The 26321-nt window shown below is 34.8% G+C and overlaps 3 protein-coding genes across 5 annotated transcripts in view; 2 read left to right on the top strand and 1 right to left on the bottom strand.

Moving 5' to 3' along the window:
* LOC108755381 (bifunctional heparan sulfate N-deacetylase/N-sulfotransferase) overlaps positions 1–13001 on the top strand; it is a 123910-nt gene extending 110909 nt beyond the window's left edge. For both annotated transcript variants that reach the window (XM_018498329.1, XM_018498330.1), the window contains exons 5-13: positions 1127–1318; positions 8516–8859; positions 9409–9697; positions 10184–10312; positions 10581–10763; positions 10848–11068; positions 11776–12054; positions 12277–12574; positions 12656–13001. In XM_018498329.1, coding sequence (XP_018353831.1) covers positions 1127–1318; positions 8516–8859; positions 9409–9697; positions 10184–10312; positions 10581–10763; positions 10848–11068; positions 11776–12054; positions 12277–12574; positions 12656–12766 — 2046 coding nt within the window. In that variant the 3' untranslated portion in view covers positions 12767–13001. The remainder of the gene's footprint in view (positions 1–1126; positions 1319–8515; positions 8860–9408; positions 9698–10183; positions 10313–10580; positions 10764–10847; positions 11069–11775; positions 12055–12276; positions 12575–12655) is intronic.
* A 2773-nt stretch (positions 13002–15774) lies between these two features.
* Positions 15775–19923, bottom strand: LOC108755383 (putative ammonium transporter sll1017). 2 transcript variants are annotated; one of them, XM_018498331.1, is made up of 3 exons: positions 19055–19923; positions 16870–17662; positions 15775–16589 (listed from the first exon to the last, which is right to left on the bottom strand). In XM_018498331.1, exons 1-3 carry the CDS (start codon positions 19769–19771, stop codon positions 16042–16044), a joined length of 2058 nt encoding a protein of 685 aa, XP_018353833.1. In that variant the 5' UTR covers positions 19772–19923; the 3' UTR covers positions 15775–16041. The 2 variants fall into 2 exon arrangements, with proteins under 2 accessions (XP_018353833.1, XP_018353834.1); XM_018498332.1 differs by having other exon boundaries at positions 15775–16574.
* Positions 19924–22126: 2203 nt separating this feature from the next.
* Positions 22127–26321, top strand: part of LOC108755384 (calcium uniporter protein, mitochondrial) — a 62345-nt gene continuing 58150 nt past the window's right edge. The window contains exon 1 of the mRNA XM_018498333.1: positions 22127–22420. Within this exon, the coding sequence (XP_018353835.1) occupies positions 22316–22420 (105 nt within the window). The 5' untranslated portion in view covers positions 22127–22315. The remainder of the gene's footprint in view (positions 22421–26321) is intronic.

The following is a 26321-nucleotide window of genomic DNA, read 5'->3' as shown; positions in this document are numbered from 1 at the left end:
GAAGGTCAGTCTCCCAACATTATATATTAGAGCTCTATTTTCAGACATCAACATTTTTTTCGCACAAGAAGAAATTGTTGCAATTTATTCTTAATTACATTATCAAGAACAAAATGTAATAATTGAAACATAAAGATATTGTTGATATCGTGATAAAAGGTACTTTATGATCAATAATATCAGGAATTATTTAAGAAAGTCACGATGATAGAAAATCTGTGAGATAATTTTTATGGTTGCGATCAAATTTGAATCGAGGAAAGTGATAAAACGAGGGAAAAAACCCTCGTAAAAGGAAGCAATAAAAGTCGTGATCCCTATGCAATAGTACTGGCTGTGATAATAAACTAATTGATAATGTTATATGTTTCAAGAATATTGCGTATTTATGTTAATTTGTAGCATATATTCCTGAATCATTTTAATGGTTAATTATTGGATACCCAATTCCGTGATATCAACTATCCGCAGCATCTTATTGCCATAATATTCGTATTAGGAAGTAAGTTGCAATCTTCTTAAAACTTTAGAGCATCGATCGTACCTCGAACGCGTAGCATATCTCGTGAATAACTATCATGTTGTTCAGAAAAAGGAACAAAACTGTTTATAATGTTCATATTCATCGAGCAGGAAATATGTCACTCTTTAAATAACTACAAAGCGATTTTATCATTTTACCACAAAACAATTTTCTCGACATATTTAAATGAACATTTAAATAAACATTTAGACTAATTGTATTTCTGCTATATAAATTACATAAAATCGGAATTATTTCGAGCGCCCGGAATAAATGCAGTCTAAAACTCGGAATATTTGAAATAATTTTCTAGATTTTCGATTTAACTTTTTTTTACTACCTACTAACATATCCTGTGAATTTTTTAATAATTTTTGACGTAATTATTATTACATTTCGCAATCTCGCATATTTTATGAGAAATATTATTGCTCGTGGTATTCTGAATACAAAATCGTGCGGACAATTCTCTTCTAACAAAGCGCCAAAGCGCGTGTGATGCCTCCGAAAATTTGATTTTCCCAAAAGCGAGGAAATCTGGCACGACGAGCGGGAGTGGAACTTTTGTGCGAGCCATATAGAATCAGGTCTTTCTTCCTTCAGGATGCTCAGCTGAATGCGGCGTCTCCCATTCTTCGATTAACCAGATCGGGAGAAACGGCCTGGGGACCACTTCCTGGCGGCGACTGGACTATTTTTCAGGCCAATCACAGCACCTACGAGCCACTTGCTTGGGCATATCGAGACAGCCTCGACTATCCGGCCAACAAAAGTCCCCTAGCTACCGTCATCCAGGTGAGCAGTGCACTTTATTTGCTGGACATTCCGGTCACGTATCTCTTCCCGGACAACTCGGACGACTGCGGAATTAATGCACCGACTCGCGCGCGCCCATGCCTATTACAGTTCGGCGACAGGGACCGTTTAAATCATTTTCTCTTCTCTCTCGCGTATTGGGCCTGACGCGCTGCTGCGCTTAGAAATCCGTTGGTGTAAAAGATGCTCTTTGACTAAGTGTGTAATTCTGTAATAAGAATGTGTGAGTGCTTTCGCGACGTACGTCGAGAAAATTATAGAATCCGTGTCGTATCAAGCCAAAGTTATATTATCTTTGAACGCTAGCTTTGAACCCAGGACCTCATTATACGCATACGTAAAGCTGCGAGCGTGTCCTTTTGGGAATCTCTTATTAACTCGCGCAGCTTCGCGCGCGCTTGGCTTATCTTCTTGGCTACAAAGATAATATTGAAAAACGAAAACACATGTGAATATTTCCGCGGAATGATCGTCGTTCTGAAAGGGTGCACGGAACCAGAACCCCCCGTGGAGATGGTAGGAAAGGTATGACGGCAGGGAGAAAGAAATACATGAATACTCTTTGTGTGTGTAGTTGTACTCGACATTTATACTCGTACGGGGACGTTTGGGAAAACAAAATCCCTTCTTGTTCTAGAAACTCGCGAGTCTCACGAGAGCTCGTTTTATTACCGCAGGTATCGCGAGTGTGTACTGATCTGAGTGTTCTTGATCCTCATGCAAGAGAGATCACAAGGAGCGCGATAATTTGTAACGATCCTGGCCTGCCACTGATAATAAGCTCAGAGTAATCGCCGTAATAGAATTACAACGCGATTCCTAAGTCGTATTATGCGCGCATCTTATCTTTCTTATACGAGCTAGTCGAAAGAGTTCTCGGTTCGAACGTTTTCAAAGGGTGCTTCTCTTCACCCCATCCCCTCTCTCTCTCTCTCTCTCTCTCTCTCTCGAAAGCTCAACGCTAAAAAAAGGTCTGTCAGAAACGCGGAATTTCCCCGATGCGCCACTTCGCTTTGCGGTTGCGTGTAACGAAGGGAAGAAAAGAAGAAAGGCGTCCGGCGGGAAACAAGAAGCTGAGTGGCTGTGTTCCGCCGTTCGTGAGGGATAGAACAAAAGGAAGGTCTTGGAACAATATGCACAGTGTGATTTCATCCCGCGCACGGTATGAGTGTTTCTCATGCCGAGAAGAAGAATCTTCTACGGACTCTCTTTCGAACATCGCACAATAAGAGGTCTCCTCTTATGTTCACCCTAGTCGACGTGATAAGGACTTGTGTATTTCCAGCAGAAAATAATTGTCATCAAACACCACGCCAAAAGTTGCTTCATTTTTCATTGTTTTTACAAGGGAACCGTCAGAACTGTTCCCCAACGATTTCGGTGGGCTTTGGATATGTTGCAGAGCATTCAAAGATATTAGAATATTTTTCATCTGCTTATCTCATCTTTAAAATATTCATTCTTAAAAATATGAGTGCGGATTTAATATAATTCGTAGTGTTACGTAATTCTCACTCTATGTTTATATGTATGAGAGAGTTGTTCTTTCTTTCTTTCTTTGTTTCGCAAGCTCACTTGTTTTTCCTCGCTCGCAGAAGGTCTGCACTCAAGCGGTACTTTCTCATTTTATATAAATACCAACATGGTGAAAATTGTTTTAACACCGAATTGTGTTAAATGCATACTATTTACACTTGTATTTTTTAAAGTTCGCAATTCGGTAAGAAGAGATTTTTTCAGATATCTTTCTTTTTTTTTACGATCTGTTCTTCTGATTGATATAATACAAATCTTTTTTTAATAAAAAAAAAAAAAGAATATATATTAATGATACTTCAATTTGCTTCGTAAATCGCATTTTTTATATTAAATTTATACGTCACCGATTTCATTTTTATTTTTACACTGAAGGAAGACCCAAGGGGTCGAAAGGGTTGAAACGTTTGCCAATTTTTCTCAAGAATACAGTATATGATTTCACATACGCCTAACCTGTGTTGGCTCGCATTGGTTGATTTACATCTATCCTTGGAAAAAAAAAAATATCTGAAGAAATAAAAATACAGAAAAATATAACAGAATTTTAGTTTTTATTTTATTTATATTATATGTAGATATTATTTCAAGATGTTTCTCGTTATCTATATTTCTTTTTTCTTCATAAATATGGGAATTTATATGATTTCATCAAGAATGGATGACCTCTTTTTGTTGTCCTATATTAATAGAAATCGTGAACGTGTATGTAACTTTCTCATTCACTTCTCTACATTTTTCCCTTCTGCCGTTTCTCTCGTGGCGATTCTTCCTGCTCTGCCAGGGACGGCGCCGGAAAACGAAAACAAATGTGGAATTTCCGCGATACGGCTGGTGGTCACGTACACGGAAACGAGAGGAAAGGAAAAAGAAGGAAAGAAAGAGGGAGAGAGAGAGAGAGAGAGAGAGAAAAGAGAGGAAACAAGGATCTGCAGTTGGTAGAGGTAAACTGAAACAATTCGTAAAGGCCGTCCTGGCCGGCGTTTACATTCGTGCAGGAATTCGCAACTGCAAGATTCCGGACGTGGATAAGAGAGACAGAGAAAGAATGGAGAAACGGTGGTACGCGAAAAACGCGAGGACGCGCAAACGCCTGAAGGAGGCGCCGATGTGAGGTGTAGATGATATGAAGGAAACGGCGTTCATCGGACAAGTACACGCTACGAGATATTCGTTTGACGTAACGAAGAGCGTGAATATACGCTGATACACATGCTTGTCGATGTTTTGCGCGTTCCATTCCGGCGCGCGACGTTTTTCCATCCACCCGGAATGCATATCTCACACTGAACCGTTTTGTCTCTGTACCAGCGAGAGCTTATGAGATATGTGGGGGGGGCTTTTTGTTTAACTTTTCCTGTGCCTGTGATACCAATTGACGGTGCAGCTAGTTTATTTGTATGTCGATACGACTGACTTAAAAATAAATGAAAAAGTATATCTCTTTTTTTATATTTACACGTTAGTCTGTTTTTTATTCCTGCCCTGAATTAGAACTTTCTTTTTTGCTTTCGCCAAATATCAAACATGTATATCTATTTTATTTTAAGTTTCAAACTCGTACAATAGTTCAATTACAAAAAACAGACCTATTCAGATCTTGAATTCTTATTTTGCATTTAGATGATTTCTCTCGCTCTCTCGTTTTCTCTTTTTTCTCTTTTTTCCCTTTTTTTTTTTATAAAACCATCCATATTTAACCTTTGATTTTTATACATTTTTTAATAAATTAATTTGTTTATCACTAGTAGTACTCGTGACTAGTAGTGTAGAAATGTAATTATAAATTCGCGTTAGTATTAGTAGTAGTATCACTACTGGAATAAGTTGCGACACTAGTGCAGTAGTGCATTAATGTACAAGTGCTACTGCTGGAATGAGCAGTGTCACTATTAATGCAATAATGTCACTGCTGGAACGAGTAGTGGCATTGTCTAGTGCACTATTGTAACATACATATAAAAATGATTTGAATACAAATGCAAGGAACAGTATAGTGACGCGAATTTATTCCTGCACTAGTCGTAGCACTAGTAGTAACACTATGTTAGTATATTTTTATGCGAGTTCTTTTTCAAGCTGAAAGCGCTTAATAAAGATAGAATGATGATTACAAACACTTAAAGCGCGTGAGCGTCCATAATGAACGCAGCCATATGGCGATAAAGATATCGGCCGAAAACAATGATTTCCATATGATAGCCATATTAAATATTAGTTCTTCATTTCCTGTATCATAGCTATGAGATGTTCCTCTATGCCATCGATGTGACGGATTTCCTAATCTGAACAGTCATCAATTTTAACAATTAATACCTTGGTCCACAGGGCAGAGCGACACTTTTTTTTGCCAGATTCTTTTGTTTCGTGCAAAAACGCGTCGAATAAATCTAATTTTTTTTATTGATTTTTGAGGTGCAGTAGCTAAACTGAATAATTACCAAATTCCAAAAGAATATTTCCCTCACTCCGTAGCGGCGACGTTTCTCATTATATTAAAAGTTTCAGATTCGTATTTTGCGTCGCAATATCTCCACTTGTAGGGTACGTAGAGAAAAAATAAAAACACGCATACAACTGGAGTGTATGCTATCGATTAAGCGTACATAGAACATGATTGGTTCTGTCCTTATTGAGATATGAGATAATCTTAGTCCTCCGCAATTCGCCGGCTTGCGTAAAGTAGCCACGGTAGTGTCGCTGCACTTGGCTTAGCGCTGAGCCACTACCGTGTCTCCAGATTCGAGCAAGTATATCCAAGATTCTTGAAGTATCATCTAACACGATCCCCTCTTCGACCGGCACCGTCCTCCTACAACTCGGACACCGTGCAACCAAAAGCCAGAGGAATTGTTGCCATCATCCAGCGTCCAATCACCAGCAGCAACAACAGCAGTAACCTCTCTTAAGCCAGCGGACTCCGGTTATTCACAACCGGTAGAACCGGCTAGGAAACGCCTGAGGATCAGATCCTCTCGGGATCAGGTACCCGGCGCATCATCGCCCTGCGGGCTTCCGACCTATCGAAGTAACCGACGAGTTACCGCCAGAGGAATCCCTAACACCCGGAGTAACCGGCGAGGTAGCAGCGATCGCGGTTTCACAATCAACACCCGGAAGAGCAGCACTAGAAGATCTGCAGTGGCAACTGCATTGCATCTTACTATCTTCTCCTAGGCGGACACGACCACTACAACTCTTGGTGATTCCAAATGAACCGAGGCTGTATCGACCCGTATCGCCAACGTACGCAAGGTACCAGTTCTCCTGACACTTCCGAAGTCCCCGCGACGCTTCTGTACCCGCGGTACTCAGATTGGATCAGACGGGACCTGATTGGCGCGTTCAGAGGGACGCAGTATCAACGTCCAGCAGAACTAGCCTCATTCCGCCCACGGCTATATCCGAGGAGGGTAAGAAGGCGACATAACCGTCGGCATCCAAGGTCAATCTAGCGGCTGACAATCGTCGCTGCCGAATTCTTTTAAGGACTCGGCCCCAAATATCTCGGGCGTATCTTGTGTTCGCACCATATACATATCCGTCTCTGTCAGGGCGCCATTGGTTGGAAAGAATCACACGTTGCGCTTAATCTGCTCCCATACCGTAATAATTATCAAACCCCACTACCCCAACCCCCACCCTACAGCCTCGATTCGAGTCTGTACTCTACAGTAGTGATAATTTTTTATTCTTAAAATCAAATTTTGGTTTATTTAGAAAAAAATTTACCAGTGATGATAAAGCAATCTATACAGTGCAGTTAAGGGGTTAGACCGGTGTGATCAGCCGTAAAAATAGGTAATTTTTAAGCGTGGATTGTCGGAGAAATAAAAAAGCTGCAGACTTGTATTTTGGTCTTATTCAAGTACACATCGAAGATATAAAATATGTAAAATTAAAGAAAAAATAATAATAATCTCTAACACCATTTATTAAAGTGTTATGAAAGATTTTCGCATCAGTCATTGGTGTCGATGATTCCGCCACATTGGATCATATGAAACAAAAACAAAAAAAATATTACTTAAGTGTATTGTATTCCCTGAGCATTGATCGAGCTTATTCAAAATTTATTAAAAAATTTGACTGAAAAAAAATTTTTGTAACTTTTGGTTTGACTTTTAGCACAAATATTGTTAATTAATTTATTAGTCTTATTTATCTTGCAAAATAATAATGATATTATAAAAATCATCGGTCAATGCTTAGAGAATATTATAGAGATAATAAAAAATCAAAATTTAAATCAATCCGACAAGTACATCCTGAGAAACCTTTGATACCGTTTTGAAAAACAAGATTTCAAGAATAGATAAAAAAAGTTTTAAGTTTCGCTTAAAATCAAAGTAATGTTGATGCAACCGGGCCTCAAAGTTCTACATCATAATCTTTATATCATACATATACTGCAAATTTTGTAGGCTTTGTAACTCAGAAACTAACTTGAATTTATACTTAAGATCTTTTGTTCCATATTCTACAGGTTTTAAACTACTCTTTTTAAAGCAAAAAAAATTTTTTTGATTTTTTTTAAATTTTACTAACCCGTTAAACTATTTTGAACAAAAATTTAAAATATTTTTTTAATGGTATTAAATTAATTTCTCGTTTTAGAAAATGTGTTGAAATAAAAAATGATTGTATTGACAAAAATGAAAATATTTATGACAACACAAAAACGAGATCGAATTGCTTCTTTAATTAATCGATGGATTTTGTCTATAAATAGTTTGTAAATAGATAAGCTAAAAAAAAAGAACGCTTCGAAGTCCTACGATGATTCCTACGACTCGTTATACTCAAAACATATTTTCACATTCGTGATGATTAAAAAATATTTTGACAGCCCTTTGCTCATCTCTGTAGTGTCAACGGAAATGTTTGATCTATTCAACGGCAGGATAGGACCAATCCCCGAAACGAAATAAATTGGTGGTTCCAATAGTAGTAAATGAAGCGAGTCGCACAAACAAAGTCGCTCATTAATCGAATGAGCCCACGGCTGATTGGCTTCTGATTTAATCACCTGGCTACCTGTACGATCCGCGTATCTATCTCGGTGCCCACCCTCTCGTACGGACGGGATTATCCATGAGATTATTATTGTTGTTTACTGCTAACAAACGCGGTTCATGGCCGAAGCTGCGGAGTTACTGGAGAGTTTCCGTCGAACAATGCAATTAACACGTCGGACATGGTCGATTACTCGCCGTACTCTGCCGTACTTCATTGAGAGAAAAATAACGATGCTCGTTAACGCGCGATGATTAGATCGGCTGACTGTGTGCGTTCGTGTATACGGAAGTATCCCGAAACCAGTCCTTGTCGAAGCTAAAACGCTAACTAAGATCAATAACAGTTCCGATCATGAATAGAAGAAATTGAGCTGAATAAGTAATTGTGTTATTGAACACCAATTATATTGTGGAATACCCATCTCCATACACATACGCGTGATTATAATTATTTACGATGCGGTACGAAGCACACAATTCTGAGCCACAAATTATATTATATATACCGCACACAACGCGGTAAAAGTAGATTTATTGAATTATTATATATTATTTTAGATTTAAATATATATTATTTCAGATAAAAAAGAAGCTTTAGTTTATAAAATATATTTATTTTCAGGATCATGGCAGATATGATGGAATTCAAAGAGTTCTCTTCGGCGGTGGCCTACGGTTTTGGCTGCACAAATTGCTGCTGCTGGACTCGTTATCCTACTTGTCACACGGACAATTGAGTCTCAGTTTAAATCGTATGATCCTGGTGGACGTTGACGATATATTTGTTGGCGAGAAAGGCACCAGACTGAGAAAAGATGACGTAATGGCATTGTTAGCTACTCAGCAGAGAATTCAAGCTCTGGTACCGGGGTTCAAATTTAATTTGGGGTTTTCCGGGAAATATTTTCATCACGGGACAGCGGAGGAGAATTTGGGGGACGACATGCTTTTGGAGAACGTAGACAGGTACAGTAAATCCGAAAATTAATCGCGTGAAAGTGATAAATTTGGTGAATATTACATTACGTTAGAAGCAGAGATATACATATATCTAGTATATATTATAAAGTATATATTATTAAATATGTATTAGTCAACGGAATATAATGTTTATTGTTTCATAAATCGAAATATTTGTATAGCTTTAAAGGTAATCTAATTAATTAGAACTATGGTGGTGACTACAACAATTATGTAATTTATTATTATAACGCACACATATAGAGTGCATAATATAAACTAAATTTACGGTCACGTCAACATCGTAGTATGTTTTATCGTATAATATCACGCAACAGCTTGTTATAAAGCTGCCATAATCGCCTGCGACAAAACGTTATAATGTTACAATGCTTCACTTACTATGATCGCAGTTGATTGTAGCTATCGAGCTAAAAAAAAAACAAAGGAAAATCGAAATTTCCATGTGCTTTGAGAAGGCGTTTTCTTATGCGATCGTCGATGTATTCAATGAAAATATGTATACTTGTTGTCAAAAATTTATGATTTTTTTAGATTTACGTGGTTTTCCCACATGTGGAATCACCAACAACCGCATCTTTACGAGAATGTAACTCATCTACAATTGGACATGGCACTGAACAAGCAATTCGCAAAGGATCACGGTATACCCACCGGAAGCGGATACAGCGTAAGTCCACATCACTCCGGCGTTTATCCGGTCCACGAAGGCCTCTATGAAGCATGGAAGCGAGTATGGAACATCAAGGTCACAAGTACCGAAGAATATCCGCACCTGAGACCGGCTCGTTTGAGACGCGGTTTTATTCACCGTAATATAATGGTACGAATCTGGAAGTCACATAAATTCGTGTGTGAATTCGATCACAGTTGTTGAATTTTTTTTAAGCGAGCATTCCCAACAATTAATATGATGTACGAGTTGCATACAAATGCTTATTAAAATAACATATCGATCATGCATTTTAGCTGAATACCGATTATATTGTAGTTTTCGAAATACGAAAATCAGGCTTTTATTGCTCGCTAATTTACATGAATATTAAACACGTAATCAATCGTAAAATTTCGTTAATAATTAATTTGGTATTTATTTTATCAATGGATAGTGAAATGAGGTATAAGGGATTGTATTATTTTATTGGATACGATATATAACTCAAGTCTTGTATGCAAAATTAAGTTTTTGTTGTCAAAGTAAATACTTTGTATATTTTATTATTTTATATTTTATTTAATCCTCTGAAATATACAAATTATTTGATGATGCATATTACCGGATGATAGCCTTTTTTTTATATATTTCAAGGTTTTACCGAGGCAAACGTGTGGCCTTTTTACTCACACAATTTTTATTGAGAGGTATCCAGGTGGAAGGGAAAAGCTGGACGAGTCGATACAGGGCGGCGAACTTTTCCAAACGATCGTATATAATCCGGTGAGTAAATCAGCCGTTATGAAATCAATCTTTGCCGGGCTCGTTTGATCTTTCATATTATAGATCTTTCAATTCGCTTTTAATAGCTGTTTATCTATAACAAATTGATAATCTTCGTTATTAATTATTTCTAATATATTTTCATAAATTTTAGATTTTTAATATGATACTAATTAAAATATGTACAAATATAAAATATATTTTATGTCTCACTATAAACGGTACATGCAAGCATAAAATAATTTAAATCGTGTATTATTTTTTCCAGATAAATATTTTTATGACGCATATGTCGAATTATGGAAACGATCGGCTGGCATTGTATACTTTCGAATCAGTTATAAAATTCATTCAGTGTTGGACAAATTTGAGGCTGTCTAGTGCACCACCACTTCAGCTTGGAGAACGTTATTTCCAATTATATCCCGAGGAAGCCGATCCAGTGTGGGGAGTGAGTGGAATGAATATTCAAACTTAACTTTGACAGTGTTTCTATATAACATTATTAAGCTATTTCAATATCTTCTATTTATAGAATCCATGCGATGATCAGAGACATCAGAAGATTTGGTCCCGTAATAAAACTTGCGATCAGCTACCACGATTTCTAGTAATCGGACCTCAAAAGACTGGTACTACAGCATTGTACACATTCCTATCCATTCATCCAGCAATAAGCAGCAATTTACCAAGCCCCGATACTTTTGAAGAGATACAGTTTTTCAACGGAAAGAATTATTATAAAGGTCTTGATTGGTAAGTAATCAGAATCGGGGACATTAATTCTGCATTTATTATTGTAATATACAGGGTATTGTATTTTAATTTACCTTGCATTCAAAAACTTTTTATTTGTAATTTTAGAATAATGTTTTAAATAAAAGTGTAATGGTTTCGAAGAGGACGTATTTTTTTAATCACGTATTTTTCTTCTAAATGACAGTATCAAAAAGATATAAAGAACACTTCAATTTTTTAAAATGGAATTATATGATTTTTTATATACAGAATAATGAGATAAATCAATTGGTGTAAAGAAAACACATATTGCTTATTTAAAAAATTATTCACTCTGTCTACGTATTTTTTAAAGTAACTGTGTTTTCTTTATACCAATTGACTTATCTTATTATTTTCTTTATAAAAATATCAAGATACGATTATTTAAAAAATTAATAGTTTACGAAATATTTAATATTTCATGTTAATATGTGCAGAATAAAATATAAAATATCTTATGAACTATATATTAGTGTTTTGATAGCTCTACCTTAATACTTTTATATGCAGAATAATTGGAGGAATCATAGTATGTAAAAAAAATCATTTAATTCCATTTTAAAACGTGATGATGACTTTCATATCTTTTTGGCGCTTTCATCTAAAAGAAAAATAAGAAATAAATTAAAATGGGACATCCTGCATAAAGCAGACGAAGTACATGACTTACATTGCTTTTACAGGTACATGAGCTTCTTTCCAGCATCAAAAAACGAGAGTTCTCGATATCTCTTTGAAAAATCTGCTACTTATTTTGACGGAGAATTAGTACCGCGAAGAGCCCATGCACTTTTACCAAGAGCTAAGCTAATCACCATATTACTCTCTCCAGCTAGACGTGCTTATTCATGGTATCAGCATACCAGAGTACATGGAGATCCGGTAGCGAACAATTACTCCTTCCATGCGGTCATCACAGCGAGTGATTCTGCTCCGAAACCCTTACGGGATCTCAGAAATAGGTAATGTAATTAAACACGAACGATTACGTAAGATGTATACACTTACGTAACACTTAACAATGTATTAATAGACATTATTTGTAATCAGTAAAGTTAATGATCGCAAAAATAATGAATGCTAAAAAAATTTATATCTTTCTATAATTTTATAGTTTAATTAACAAAATATGTCATGTATTTTAATTGTCGTAAGTTTCAAAACGATACTGTATTCAATTACAGGTGTTTAAATCCTGGAAAATACGCCCAACATTTAGAGAGATGGTTATCGTTCTATTTACCGCAACAATTACACATTATCGATGGCGAGCAGTTACGACAAAACCCTGTAGAAACGCTACATGAATTGCAACGATTTCTAAAAATAACGCCCGCTTTCAATTATTCCTCACACTTGAGGTACGATCCGAAAAAGGGTTTTTTCTGTCAAGTAACTAACGAAGATCGCACTAAATGTCTTGGTAAAAGTAAGGGTCGCCAGTACCCACCGATGGAAGACAGATCGTACAAATTATTACAGGTAAAGTTCTTGTAGTAAATTTTCTTTTTATAGCATATAAGACAATCGTATCTATTTGCAAACATACCGTATTTTTTGCAGAGATATTATTTGTCCCACAACACGGCTCTAGTGAAATTATTAAAGCGGCTTGGGTCTAGAACGATTCCGCAATGGCTGAAGGAGGACCTTACCGATACTGTGATGACCTAGCAAACGCCAATCATATGAAACTTTAATGTTTCCCGGCTACTCGCTTCCGCTGTCAGCGAGATACGTCGCTTGTTAATGGAAGACTTGTAAAATAATTGTACATTCAAAACTCCACTGGATTTCACATCTTTAAAGGAAGGACCATGCTGGCCTATCTCAGTGGACTGGCCTAATGTAATTGAAGACCCTACAAAAGCTAGTCATATAAGCGATTTTACGAAGTCCCAGTTGTAATTGTCGATCACTGTGTTAAGCTAATAATACTAGGTTTATTATTATTATCTTCTTTATTTTATTATTATTATATTAATTATTAATATATTACTATTATTATTATCATTATCATCGTTACCACGTCGTAGAAATCAAGGATATTAATCACTCGCTAGTGCTATTTTGTCCAGTAATAATTAGGTACCTTTCTATTTCCCTATGCATTTGAGCAAAAAGCCAATCAATACATATGAATTGAAAATTATGTAAAAGAAAGATATATCTTTACAAAAAATATGACCGACCTGTTTTTATAAATTTTATGACATAAGAAAAGATTTCATATATATCAAGAAAAATGTCCATGATAGAAATTTATAAAATATCTAATGCTGAACATAAATAAATTTTTGCTATCAACGCGATACGCGTGTTGTAACGAATGATATTGAAGAGTATCTTTTGGCAAAATGCAATATTTTGAAAAGTTAAAGTTCACTTTTCTTAAAATCAGACTGTCCAAATCACATTGTTTTGAAAAATGTATATTCTTCATGTGTAAGGATCGATGAATTGTCAGATTTTTGAGCCAGACAGTTTATCGATCGTTCTTCTTGCACTAATCATCGGATCGTCCATGTGAGCGTGAGATTTCGGGAATTTGAGAGCTTTTCTCTTAAGCCCACCACTTTCGGAAATACAGTGTATATTAATTCTCGTTATATATTTAAGATCGATGACAATGACAAGAAATCTATGTATATTTTGACAATACTATTCTTGGTATCCACGGTGGAAAGGCCAACAAAAGATGTGTGATCGCGTCCGTTTGTACATTGATGTAACGCATTATTTTGATGTTAATATAAGTGTAATATAGTATATAAAAAAATAGGATGAACACTTGAAATTTCAGGTATATTCAAGATGAGTTTGAAAGTTCGCCAATCTCAGATGCGTTGACGAACATACATCCATTTGCAATAATCAACACTATCAGAGAGTTGAAACTCGTGTGTTTATTAGATCAATAAACGATTCTCTTTGGCGCAAATTACCTGCTGACAAAATGTATGAAAATATTTAAGATTTGTCACGATTATCGCGAAATTGCGTACAGTGATACATCGTGGATTTGATCATTGTTGTAAAAAGTAGAAATAGAATCTTATTTTTCAGCGGGTAAGTCCAAATAATTACACAGTTATTTTTTGAAATTGTTTTTTCAAATTTTATATATACAAAATCTTTATTGTGTAACTACTTGTTTGGAAATGATATTAGTATTATACAGTATTTATTTGACTTAAAAGAATATACATCGAATCAACCTAAGATTTTGTTGGTCAAGAGAACAATAGGATTTATAGGAATTATTGTACACGTATATTTTTTTATATTTATTTGTCCCTTATATATACGTATATATAATATCATCTCCAATAATGTGAACTACATGTACAAATATTTTTAATAATATTGATTGTATCTGTGACCATATCTAATTGTACATTGTAACGAATTCATGAGATTTCAGAATCTCATGGCAGATATCTGCATATAATGTCTGCTTGCCGCACTTTTTCTATAGAAAAGTGTATGAATATCGTATATATCGCCCGTTGGGAAAAAATCCAAAACGAGCAATATAAAATCAGGAGAGAATTTTTTTATTTGTAATTTCATCACTGTATTAATTGTCTCGCATTGTAAATGTTTCTGATGATGCCATTACATTGAGTGTTACATATGAAACAATGTTATATTTAGACAGAACCTTTTGTTATGTTTGTACGACTTGTTTTCATTTTTATACTGCCGTTAAAATGCCATTGTAACGTTTAACAAATCATGTACAAAGTTTATTGTTAGTCTTGTAATAGTAGTTACTACTGATAATGGTAATATCAACTAATCTGTTTCGTCGAATCGTGCCATTTTACCAACGTTGTATATATGATTATGATTATAATGTATCAATCGGATTTTTAGAGTCAATATCTTTAATTTGGTTCAGTATGGCAGTAGCAACGAATGTCCGGATTGCTACTACCTGACAATAACCTGATGGCAGACAGAGATAAGTAATAAATTCCGTGGAATTTATCAGAACATGATTATCGTCGCACATGTAAACAGAATTTAGCATTAACATTGCCTCATCACTGATCTTCATTTTCTTTTATTTTTATCTTTTTATATTTGATATTTTTCTATAATATTATATCTTTTCCACAAAATTTTAAAAACTATGATTAAAATAAAAATCAATACAATTACATGTATTACCAACGTCTGAATGTTTAGTTTTATAAATTAAAAATTATTTTCTCGTCTTATTTTGTACATATTAGTTGTCATCAGTGGTAGTACTCTCTGTTAATTGCTACAAAATTTCGCGAATGCATTTGTTTGCGTATAAAAACGCACAGAAATGGCGAGCACTTTGTAAATATTCTGTTTCAATATAGACTGCCCAGGAAAAGAAAATGCCATTGTTGTGCGAAAAAACGAAACTGCGCGTAGAGGATGTGTGTACGATACTTCAATTATTTAACTTATGACTATTCTAATGTAAAATATTGTAATAATTGTACGAATAGTCTGTAAGTTCTAATAAAAGAAGCACCAAAAATCCTACACTGGATTGTTTTGTAAATGACAACATATTGAAATGATACTATGCAATATATAATACATTTTTTCTAGTACGCATATTTTGAATATCTTTCTTAATTTTAATTTCACACATTTTATTTACAATTCTTTTATACGATTCATTTAATTCTCTTTGTTCTTTTCAGATACATTTGTTACCTATTTTATATGCATCAACATCTTAGAACTGAAACAATTTTAGAATGATTATATTAAAATAATTTAGAACGATATGCAGTAATGACAGTCCAGCTTTTTCATCTTCAACGTTTTAATTTATGTAATATCTTTAATCGTTCCAGTTCCAAGAAATTGATGTAATTCTTTGGTAACTTCGCTGTTTCGACATATCAATATCTTCTACGCATTTGAATCGAATCTTTTGTTATGATTGATAGAGTTATTTATAATATATTTGCGCTGTAAGTCAATGAATCCTTGTTTATTGCAATATCTTTTATAGATTCGTTCAAGTCTGACATCTTTGCAAAGATAGTGTCATCGTCGCATGAATCGCTGGATGAAGAATCCAAGCGATTTGGTCCCAACACAACTTTCAAATCTTCTTTGACAAATTCATGATGTAAATTCATAAATTTTATGGTCCTTCGAAGCTGATAATTCGATTCGTTCAAGTCCTTTTGATCTCCAGACACGTTAAAATATTCCGAGATTGAATTTTTGTCCCCAACGTTACAATCGTCGATACTGAATTGGACGCTATCTTTCTCGATTTCAAATTCTTTCAAAATCTCTTCATTTATTTCTTCAATAGGATCTAAAGTACACATTATCTCCTTTCCAAGAAATCTTTTCCCTCCAATTTCTGAAAGATCCTTGCCAATCGATTCACCAGTACCACCTCCATTTTCTATTAACGCCGGAGTACTCCCAGATAAAGTATGCACTTGTCTCACTTTCTTTATTCTTGCTCCTACTAAATATATTATTGCTGTTACCGAGAAGATTGAAAATGATTTATTTTTTACATATTTCAAAGCTAATACCTTATCGTATAATAGTTATAAACTCTACTTTTAATTATAATGTTATTTAATTATGTATATTTTTGTTTATCAATTATTGGAATAGTTAACGAAAAGTTATTGAGAAATATAGTAATCGAATAAAACGCGAAAAATATACATATAAATATTTTTTAGTAATAAATTTATACTGAATTAAGATAGCGAAGAAAAATGTAAATACATATTTTCATAAATATTACCGACCCGGCATTGGAATTTTTGTAACGTCAGATTCAATTTTGACGTTCATGTCTTGTTGATTTGTGACGGTAGGCCTTTCCTCTTTAAGCTTATTTATCTTTTCTTGATACTTCAAAAATCTGAAATCAATGCACGGATGATGTCCCGTGTTGGAAGTTGAGTCCAGGTATAGGCAACCACTATTAGGAGAGAAAAGTCTTTGCAGAAACGATCTTGACGGAGCTTTATCGACAGTAGCGTTGCTCTGTGCACGATTCAAACATTCCAATCTATTACGGAGTATTCCGCAGCACTCCAGCATACCGAAAATCAGCAGCATTGCTGTGCCAACTAGAGCCAGCAATGCAGTCAAGGAGATTAATTGCCAAGAGAAATTCAATAATATCGTCATGGTATCCTCGTCTGCACGCATCGCGCAGAAAGGAGCAAGGATACTCCCAAGGATTGCGCAAATAAGATGTACGGCTACGACGTTGCAATAATCTTCCAGGGTGCTGTAAAAAATCCACGTGGAGACGAAATGGAACACGATACCTCCCAGGGAGCCTAATACGATAGCTATTTGCGGTGAATAATCGTTTGGTGCAGCCGACACCATTACCACGCCGGCGATCGTTCCTTGAATGCACCTCATTAACGTCGAATGATGATAAATATCACGGTCGAGGACGAAGTGTAGAGCCACGATTATCAATGTGCACGAGGACGCGGCTAGCAAATTGTTGACGTATGCGTGTGATGAGTCCCATGTGAACATTCGGTACTTGTCATGCTCATGCGAGCTCGTGTACAAACCCTGCAAATGTACGAAACGTTGCACACTAGCAATTAGCAATTCTTTTTTTTGCATAGAAAAAGAACGGTTTTGTATTTACAAATTTAGCTACGTATAGATGTCAAACTAATTTTGTTGGATCATCAAAATAATTGCGTCAAACTGATTGCTAGAATGTTGAAACTTTTGCATTACTCATCATGCTCAGATGTTCTACATAATTATTTTGATGGTCCAACAAAATTAAACTATTCTGTAACTCTTAACGATTGAAATTCAGCGTTATAGTGTTGCGCAACTTTTTTACTATGTACAAAACCTGCGCAAGGGCGTTGCTACAGTTATAATCGTTAAGAGTCACAGAATAAGTTCCTAAATCAATAATTTCTATTTTTCTTCCTCGAATTAGATAAAGTTGATTTATTTAATTTTAATGTCTTTAAACGAGAATAACAATATAAAGTTAAAGAGTGGCCCCAAAAATACACATTTTTAGCCTATATATTTTTGTAGTATTATTTACGACAGATAAGAAGAAAAATGTTTAGGAAACCTTTTTTGTGCAGAACTTTAAGACAAACAACTTTTATCTTAAATATTTTTTTCATATTTGCATCCGTTTTTTAAAAAATTCAGAAAAAGTTTCTTCGGAGATAGTTTTATCCCTTTAAAAGATCAATCAATAGGGATGGACGGGTTAGAAAATCATTCTGATTAATTCTAGTCAAAATTTTACTATTACTTATTAAGGAAGTATGAACTTTTTTTGTGTTAATGCTTGAACAATATTGAATCCGCAAATAGCATCATTTGGCATACAGTTTGATTCGAAATTCGATGGTCACAAAATGGACTTTTTAGAATCGCTATATATTCTTACGTTTAAAATAAATCTTTACTTAATGTTATGCATAACAACTGGCTGGCGCCAGTATTTGGCACGAAACTGATATTCATGATTTCATTTTGTTTTAGATTTAAGAATTTTCTGTTTTAAAGCCCAATGTCCACGATGCTAGAAATTGATCTAAAATCTCGGACAAAGAAAAAATTAACAAATCACATTTGAATAATTTGATCATATGACCAATGCGATTGGTCAATACTTTCTTCATCCGAGATCTCGGATCGATTTCTAGCATCGTGGACATTGGCCTTAAGAATAAAATACTTCTTTTAATAATAAATATTATTTCTATATTGATTCTATTTTATGATACATCGGAGAATAATACCATATTTGACCCAGAAATCTTTTTTAGATGCAATTTTCGCAATTTTCGAAAGAAACTTAAATTTTTTCCACCGTACTTGACAACTATAATTTTAGATTATAAAAAATACTTAGTTTCTTATAATTTTTTATTCTGTTAATTCTATTAACTTGACGATCGCATCCAGCGAGATATTTACTTGAAGCCCAGCGAAGATTAACAGTAGACCCCCGAAAACATTCCGGGCAGAGCCAGGGATAATGCTCGCGTCGTCCAAGTCTTTCAATTTGAACATTCTTCTGCCAAGAACAATGCATCCGATCAAACCTGAGAGTCCTCCGGTGATATGAATCACTGCTGCACCAGCTTGATCCTTGAAGACCATCATCTTTCCACCTAATTCGTTCTCCGCCATCCACCCCATCCATGCCCAATGGATGAGCAATGGTTGGATCAGGCCTGACAAGAGGATGCTCACCAGCAGGTTTCCCGCTATGTGCATCCGGCCTGCGACGGCTGTGGTGCAAATCGCCGATGCGATTGTCACTGCCTGCCATCCCACGATCGCTTCGTTCTTGTCAATCGTTGGATCACCAATCCAATAACCCGCGCCGATCAGACCAACGATGTCGCCGTTATAGGCAACGAGGAAGCCCGTTAGGAAGTACATAACGGTAACGCAACACAGATCGACCGCATTTTGAAGGAGTATCAAATTAACGTTGTTAATCGGCACACTGCCGATCTGGACAAGAACAAAGCCGATGCGCAGCAGAATTGTCAGGACGACACGAATCAGCGAATTCCAACGGAGATGTGTGGTAGAGACAGCAGTATAGTTGCCGAATGTGTGAGGCTGAACGGCATAATCGTAATAGTTCTCGGCGTAAAAATAGTCTTTAGTAACGGACGACATTCTTTCTCCTCTTGAAGTTGGGTATCTCTTCTATACGCTATCACGTTATCATATCGTTGTTTGTCGTAATCGAGATACGCTTCAAGATTTGATACATTTTGCGTGCGGAGGTAACGTTTCTGTTGGGGTTGGAACGATTGATAGGAGACTGAAATTGCACCTGAATGAAAATGAATGAAATAACGTGCGCAGTTGAATTTGTCTGTTGTTTTATCGAAAATTATTAAAGTGATTTTACAGACTTCTATACAGAAGTATATAAAGTGCGTTCGGGAAGACATATTTGTGTCATTCTATTTTCATTACTTATTAGACGTAAAACATGGATATGAAATAACACAAACAGTGATAATAGCGTAATTTTCTATGGTTGTGTTCCAAAATTGGTTACCAGTACTGAAAATCTATAGTCTACGTGACATGAATTGTAGATTCATGTCACGTGAATTGTAGTTTCCAGTCCTCTGACAGTAAATTTGGAATGGAACGCAATCTATATATAGAAGTCTGTAGATGACACCAAAGCTGCGTTCGGGAATATACACCGAGTGCTTCCTTCATTATACGTTATTCACCGAAGATTAAACAAAGATAAACTGATACCTGGAGGCACTCGGGGTGTATTTCCGAAAGCATCTTATATAAATTTAAATTATAAATTATTAAGAAAAGAGTGTAAAATTATTTAATACTTATTTATACGCAGTAGTCGCGGAAAAATACTTCCGTTCATCGATTTAAAACTGCAAAGTGCAAGTTGAACATTAAAATAAAAATCGGATAAGAATGCCTCGCGAAAGTAGATTTGTATTCATCGAAGTATCTTAACAGAAAAAAGAAAAGATAATATCTAAACCAGGGGGTTGGGTAAGTTAATATTTTTTTCTAATTAAATTAAGTTAAAGTTAATGGCTTAATAAAATGAATAAAATTAAGTTAAAAATTGAAGGAATAAAGAATTAACTTAGTAAAAGTTAAGATTGAATTAACTTAAGTTTAAAAATAGTTAATTTAAAAAAAATTATTTTTGAGATCAGAATGTCCTAATTTTTCTTATAATAAGATTACTTTAAAGTAATCACTTACAAATATAGATTATTAGGTAAATTTAATTTTATATTCACATGTAAGTTACTTATATATAATAAGAGTCACACTATAAGGTATTTTTGTAGAATCTTGCAAGAGAGAAGGATATATGTTTGCATTGTTTCTCTTTCTTTAACTTTTAAAACGACTGCTCATGCATGTTTACGACTATATCGATTAGATATTTATTACAAAGATAAATGTATAAATTTAGGAAATGGGTGAATATGCAGTACTGTTCTACAACAATTCTTCATCTAAGGCTCATTTCATATTTACGTTGCTGAAATATAACATTTATAATACCTAAAATTAAGTGTTATTCAAATATAAGCGGGAATTAACAAAACCAAGCGAATGAATAAAAACTGGCTACCGTATGGTGTGACTCTTATTATAGAGTCTCTCATCATAAAATTATCAAACTTTTTCTAAATTAATTCTCTAATGTTTAAGATTTTATAGAAAAAAAAATATTAGCATTAAGAGAAATAGGACAGTTTCTAATTTTAAAAAAGTTAATAAATTAAAGTTTAAAAATAACTAAATTCAGTTAAAAATTAATGCATTTAAAATTAACTAAGTTAAGTTAAAAAAGTTAAGTTAAAAGTTATTAATTTTTTAACTGTTAACGTTTTAACTAGTTACTACCCAACCTTGATCTAAACTAATATAAAGAAATTTGTTTCGAAACTAATGTTAGAACTAATTTATAACAATAATCCATTGCATAACATTTTTTTCTTTTCTGGTCGAAACTGCAAATATTGGATATTGTTTTTGAAAGTTTTTTTATTTTATTAAAATAAAAAAAAAATTATATAGTTTCCAACCGACGCGTCGCGTCAGTTGAAAATTTTCTTAAAATAACAAATGAAAAACTTTGAAAAACAATATTTAGAATTTCGATTAGAAAACGAGAAAAAACATCACCGCAGTGTTCTGGAATTTACATGAACCATTCCCTACAACGTCGGGAACTCGCGCGTGTATTGCATATATGCTATGCGCGTGACAACGGAGTACGTTGATTCCGAGAACAGCGTTTCCAGCGAGCGACGACGTCTCCACGGTCCGTACCTAGGGAATAAAAACGAATCAACCGAATCAACCGGATTCCAAATATGCCGCTCATAGCAGCGTCAACGCCGTTCGATCCAGTTCAACCAATGCGCGTCGAGCATGGCGCGGCGCGCATGTCACGTCTTCGGCCGCCGCAAGGTCGGGGTCTCGGGATCCGCGCGCGCGATATCGTCTGCCCGCCGCGGACGGTAGTGCCGAGTGCGGTAGTCGCTCACAGCCGGTTGTCGGTTCGTTCAAGCCGCGTGACGCGGGTGGCAGGCGGGAGTTTGTTGTCCCGGTCGACTCGTGCGCGAGGGAAGGGCGAATAGCGAGTGATCCGCGCGTCGGAACGTCGTCGAACGGTGCGCCCGGCTCTTTGACAGCGGCGACGAAATGGCAGCGGTATCGTTTCGGGCGATATTCGTCGTGAGGTGGTGCGAGATGAGCCGCGTGCTGACCGCCACGTCCTACCTGACCACAACGAGGCGGTATCGAAAGGTGAGAGAGTGCACGTTGACAACGCAGACAAACTGTAAAACGAGCGAATCACACCTGGGCTACGTTTCAAATTCCCACATTTTTGTTTACCCGAGTGCCACTTAGGTATCATTTCATATCCTTGTGTTCATTGATGTTAAATAAAAGGTAAATAATATCGGGAGAGCACTCGGGGTGGGAATCTGAACGCACCCCTGCGTGTCGCGCGACCTGCGGTGGCCCTTCGGTCAATCCGCTCGATGGAAATCTCTTTCCTCTCCCTGTTTCTCTCAGAGTAGTCGGGAGTATTTATTCGGAACATATGCGGAGCTATACGAGGGATTGTGTAGTGTGCATTGGTTATCTCAAAGCCGCGGCGGGCATTGATTTATTTTGAATATATACGCATGCGGATTAGGTAAATTAATTGATATTACGGGGCTCAGATGTCCACTCTCTCATGGCCCCCCATCCTACTCGCAGTCGCGATAGCTGCGTTAACGTGTTACACGAGTCCCCGAGATCTCCTACTTCTCCCACTCTCATCTATCCCGGGCTCCGGTACGAGTCCCACCTCTCTTCGAGCCGTTTGCGTGTACAATGTACATACAATAGCGTTAGCGGGTCTTTATCACACACGCGCCTTCTGAAAGCACGCGATACCTTTGGTACCGCGCCTCTCTATCTCGACACAAGTACTCAATAGTAGGAAAACCTATAATGTTAATAAAACCGGTAACGAGAGAGACGAGATACCGGATTTGAACGGAGTTAATCGTTTCTGATTACTCTTTATCCGTTTTTAATTCTTAGAACTATTGTACAAAAGAAAAAAAGATGAAAAGTTAAACCAACATTAAAATTAAACTACATTGGTAGAAACGGATATAAAGTGTTCTGGGAAAAATCGTATTATCTTTTATGTTCTATTTGTTTTTCTTTCGGAAATGTTTTGCTGCTCGCAGATTAAACGAATATCAGATTACATTTTAACAATTACAGTTACAAATCATGTAAAGTATAATTATAATTCCAATACGCGATATCGAACGTACGTGCATGTTACTACATTGTGAGAAAAATGTACTAAATTTTGATAAATATAATATTTATTCGAATAATAGTAGCTGAATATTTACTAAATGTATTCATTTGGTGTATGAACTATTAATTCGACATAACTATTATTTTTTTTTATCTAGTAAAAATATATTTACTGTAAGTAAATGTGTTAAATTAATACTATTCAGACAAATATTTAGTAAAATTTAGAATATTTTTTAGTACGATGATTTTATATTATAATATAATTTGTCGCGTAGGACGAGAATTAATAATTTCGAGATTAATGTAAAGCGAGAGACACATTTGTTACTTAATTATTTATTATCGTGGACATGCACATGATCGCTTTCAATTATTTGATAATTACAAAATGCTAACGCTAGTAAATAAACATATTTGTTCCCAGCAGAATTAACGCGAAATAATTGTAATATATGTTATTGAAAACAATTGGAAATTATTTCTAATTTTAACGTCATATCTACTGTTAAGAGATCTAATATCTATAAATTAAAAAAAAATATAATATATTATATTCTTCTTCTGGTTTCTTTTTAAAAGAATTATTATTTAAGAAATTTGCACTAAGAAAATTCCACTGCGTTTGTGCGTATTAATTATGAATGTAGGAATAAAAGTAAACTGATAGTTTACTTTTCCTTATTGAGAAAAATTAGAACAAAAAACTGCAAAGCTACTTCCAAGTATTTACATCGATAATATTATAAATATTAAACAGTCAAATCATTTTGTGTCATGTATTTGCTTAAAATTAATTGGCTAGTGTGTTCTTAGTTTCTACAAGAAATATACGAGTAACTTATGCACCAAAATTTTATAAAAATGTTATCATTCTTCTGATTACTGCAAGCAAACGTGCGGTTACGAGATAAAGAGCAAATCATGCACACATCCCGATGCGTATGCGTCCACCGTGTGCGCGCTGTGCAGATCACATCTGCAGTATGACAGCATTAATTACCATAACGCTTAGTGATTAAAGAAATTATAATTATAACGGGTTATATAATTATAAAATGAAATGAGAGAAAATATTTCTGCAATTTGTATTTCTCATTATTTTAATTCTCTGATATAGAAATATACTTCAATTATTTATATTTGATTCTTAATATTAATATTAATTTAATATTAATATTAATTTAATATTAATATCCATGTTTTTATATTTTGTTTATAGGAATTATAAGATATATGCAAATTTACAAGACGAATAAATTAAAACGGCAATAATATATTTATAGTTACTTATGATTAAGATGAATATGAGAAATAATCAGAGAAATAAAATAATAATATAAATATTGCATTATTATAAATATCGTCATTGCTTTATATTAAATTTTAATATAGATATCAACTTCATGTTAATATACAATCCAGCCTTTTAAATCAGCATCTATATAGTCATTTATATTTAGCATGTCGTCAATCGATTTTTAACATTTTTTATAGCTTAAAATAAACCGCCTTCGCAAACTATCATCGAGCAAAATGCAAAAAAATATAACGTTCAAAGTAAATAAATAGCTGCATAACCTAGACAGAAAGGACAATTTTATTGAAGTATCTAAAAATTTAGATATAAATCTGAAAGTAATTTTGTTGGCCTATATTTTATATATATATATATATATATCAAATTAATTATGTAGGAAACTCAAGCATGAGAAGTAATGATGCAAAAAGTTTTAACATTCTAATAAGCAATTTGTGTGTGTGTGTGTGTGTGTGTGTGTGTGTTGTGTTTTTGTGTGGGGTGTGTGTGTGTGTGTTTTGTATGTGTGTTGTGAACGTCTTATATAATTTTTTGCTGATTTCAATAAAATAATTTTAGATCTAACTATATTTATAGGTACTTCATATCAAAACTTTCTGTAATAATGTAAATTTGTATACATACAACGAGATTCAGATTGAATTATCAAATAGAAGCGAATGGTTATTATCAAACATACTTTAGAATACCACATATTTGTTTTCCTACAGAATTGTAATCCAGTAATTTTTTTTTCGATTCCCCTTTCAGTGCTGGTGTATAACGGAAATTCAATTTCTGCTCTGTGGACTTTGATAGGAACATCCAATTAATAGGATGCTCGCGGTGAGCAATATATATCCTTGTTCTCGATGTAGACATTGCAATTTCGATAACCGAACCGATTTTCGATGAATTTCCCGGGCATATGTGTCTTTGGTACAAAAGCGAACCGTTTGTGCCTAAGCCGCGTTAAACGATCCCGAGTTCATCGTCGCCATGGGAAGAGAAACATTTTCCACACGAAAAATACAGGTACCACCTATGCTCGTAAATCAAATAGCGTCGCGCTTTAGCACCAACCATTGCGCTAATATTTCACTCGGCTCTTAGCAACGCTTCGCTGCGCGACCATTTTCTACGTATTTTATACGTACAGATTAAAGTTCACAGGGAGAAGCTCGAATACCTCGGTTAAAACGTATAAGAAGAAAAGGATGAAAAAATATAGGTCAACATACTGTGCTTAAAGTAGACGTGATCATGACATATAGTGAGAAAAATTTTTGATATTTGACATGATATAATAATTATTATAATAGTAGTGTAATAATCATACATGTTATGTACTTGGAAAAACAATTTTGCTTGAAACATCTAAAAATTAATATAACTACAGATATATTAGGTGTAATAAAAAGTCATCGCGTATTTTTTAGCTCAAAGTTGTATATACAATATCTTCGTCAATAATGAATGAAATTCAAATTTAAAAAAAGGGTTTTAAAGCTTGAAATCTCTACTTTTAAAAGCTTATCACATTTTTTAAGTTTATATGAGTTTGATAATTTTTACATA

The sequence above is a fragment of the Trachymyrmex septentrionalis genome, unplaced genomic scaffold, assembly GCF_001594115.1.
Source record: "Trachymyrmex septentrionalis isolate Tsep2-gDNA-1 unplaced genomic scaffold, Tsep1.0 scaffold87, whole genome shotgun sequence".
NCBI lineage: Eukaryota > Metazoa > Arthropoda > Insecta > Hymenoptera > Formicidae > Trachymyrmex > Trachymyrmex septentrionalis.
This window is presented reverse-complemented; position numbering and strand designations above follow the sequence as displayed.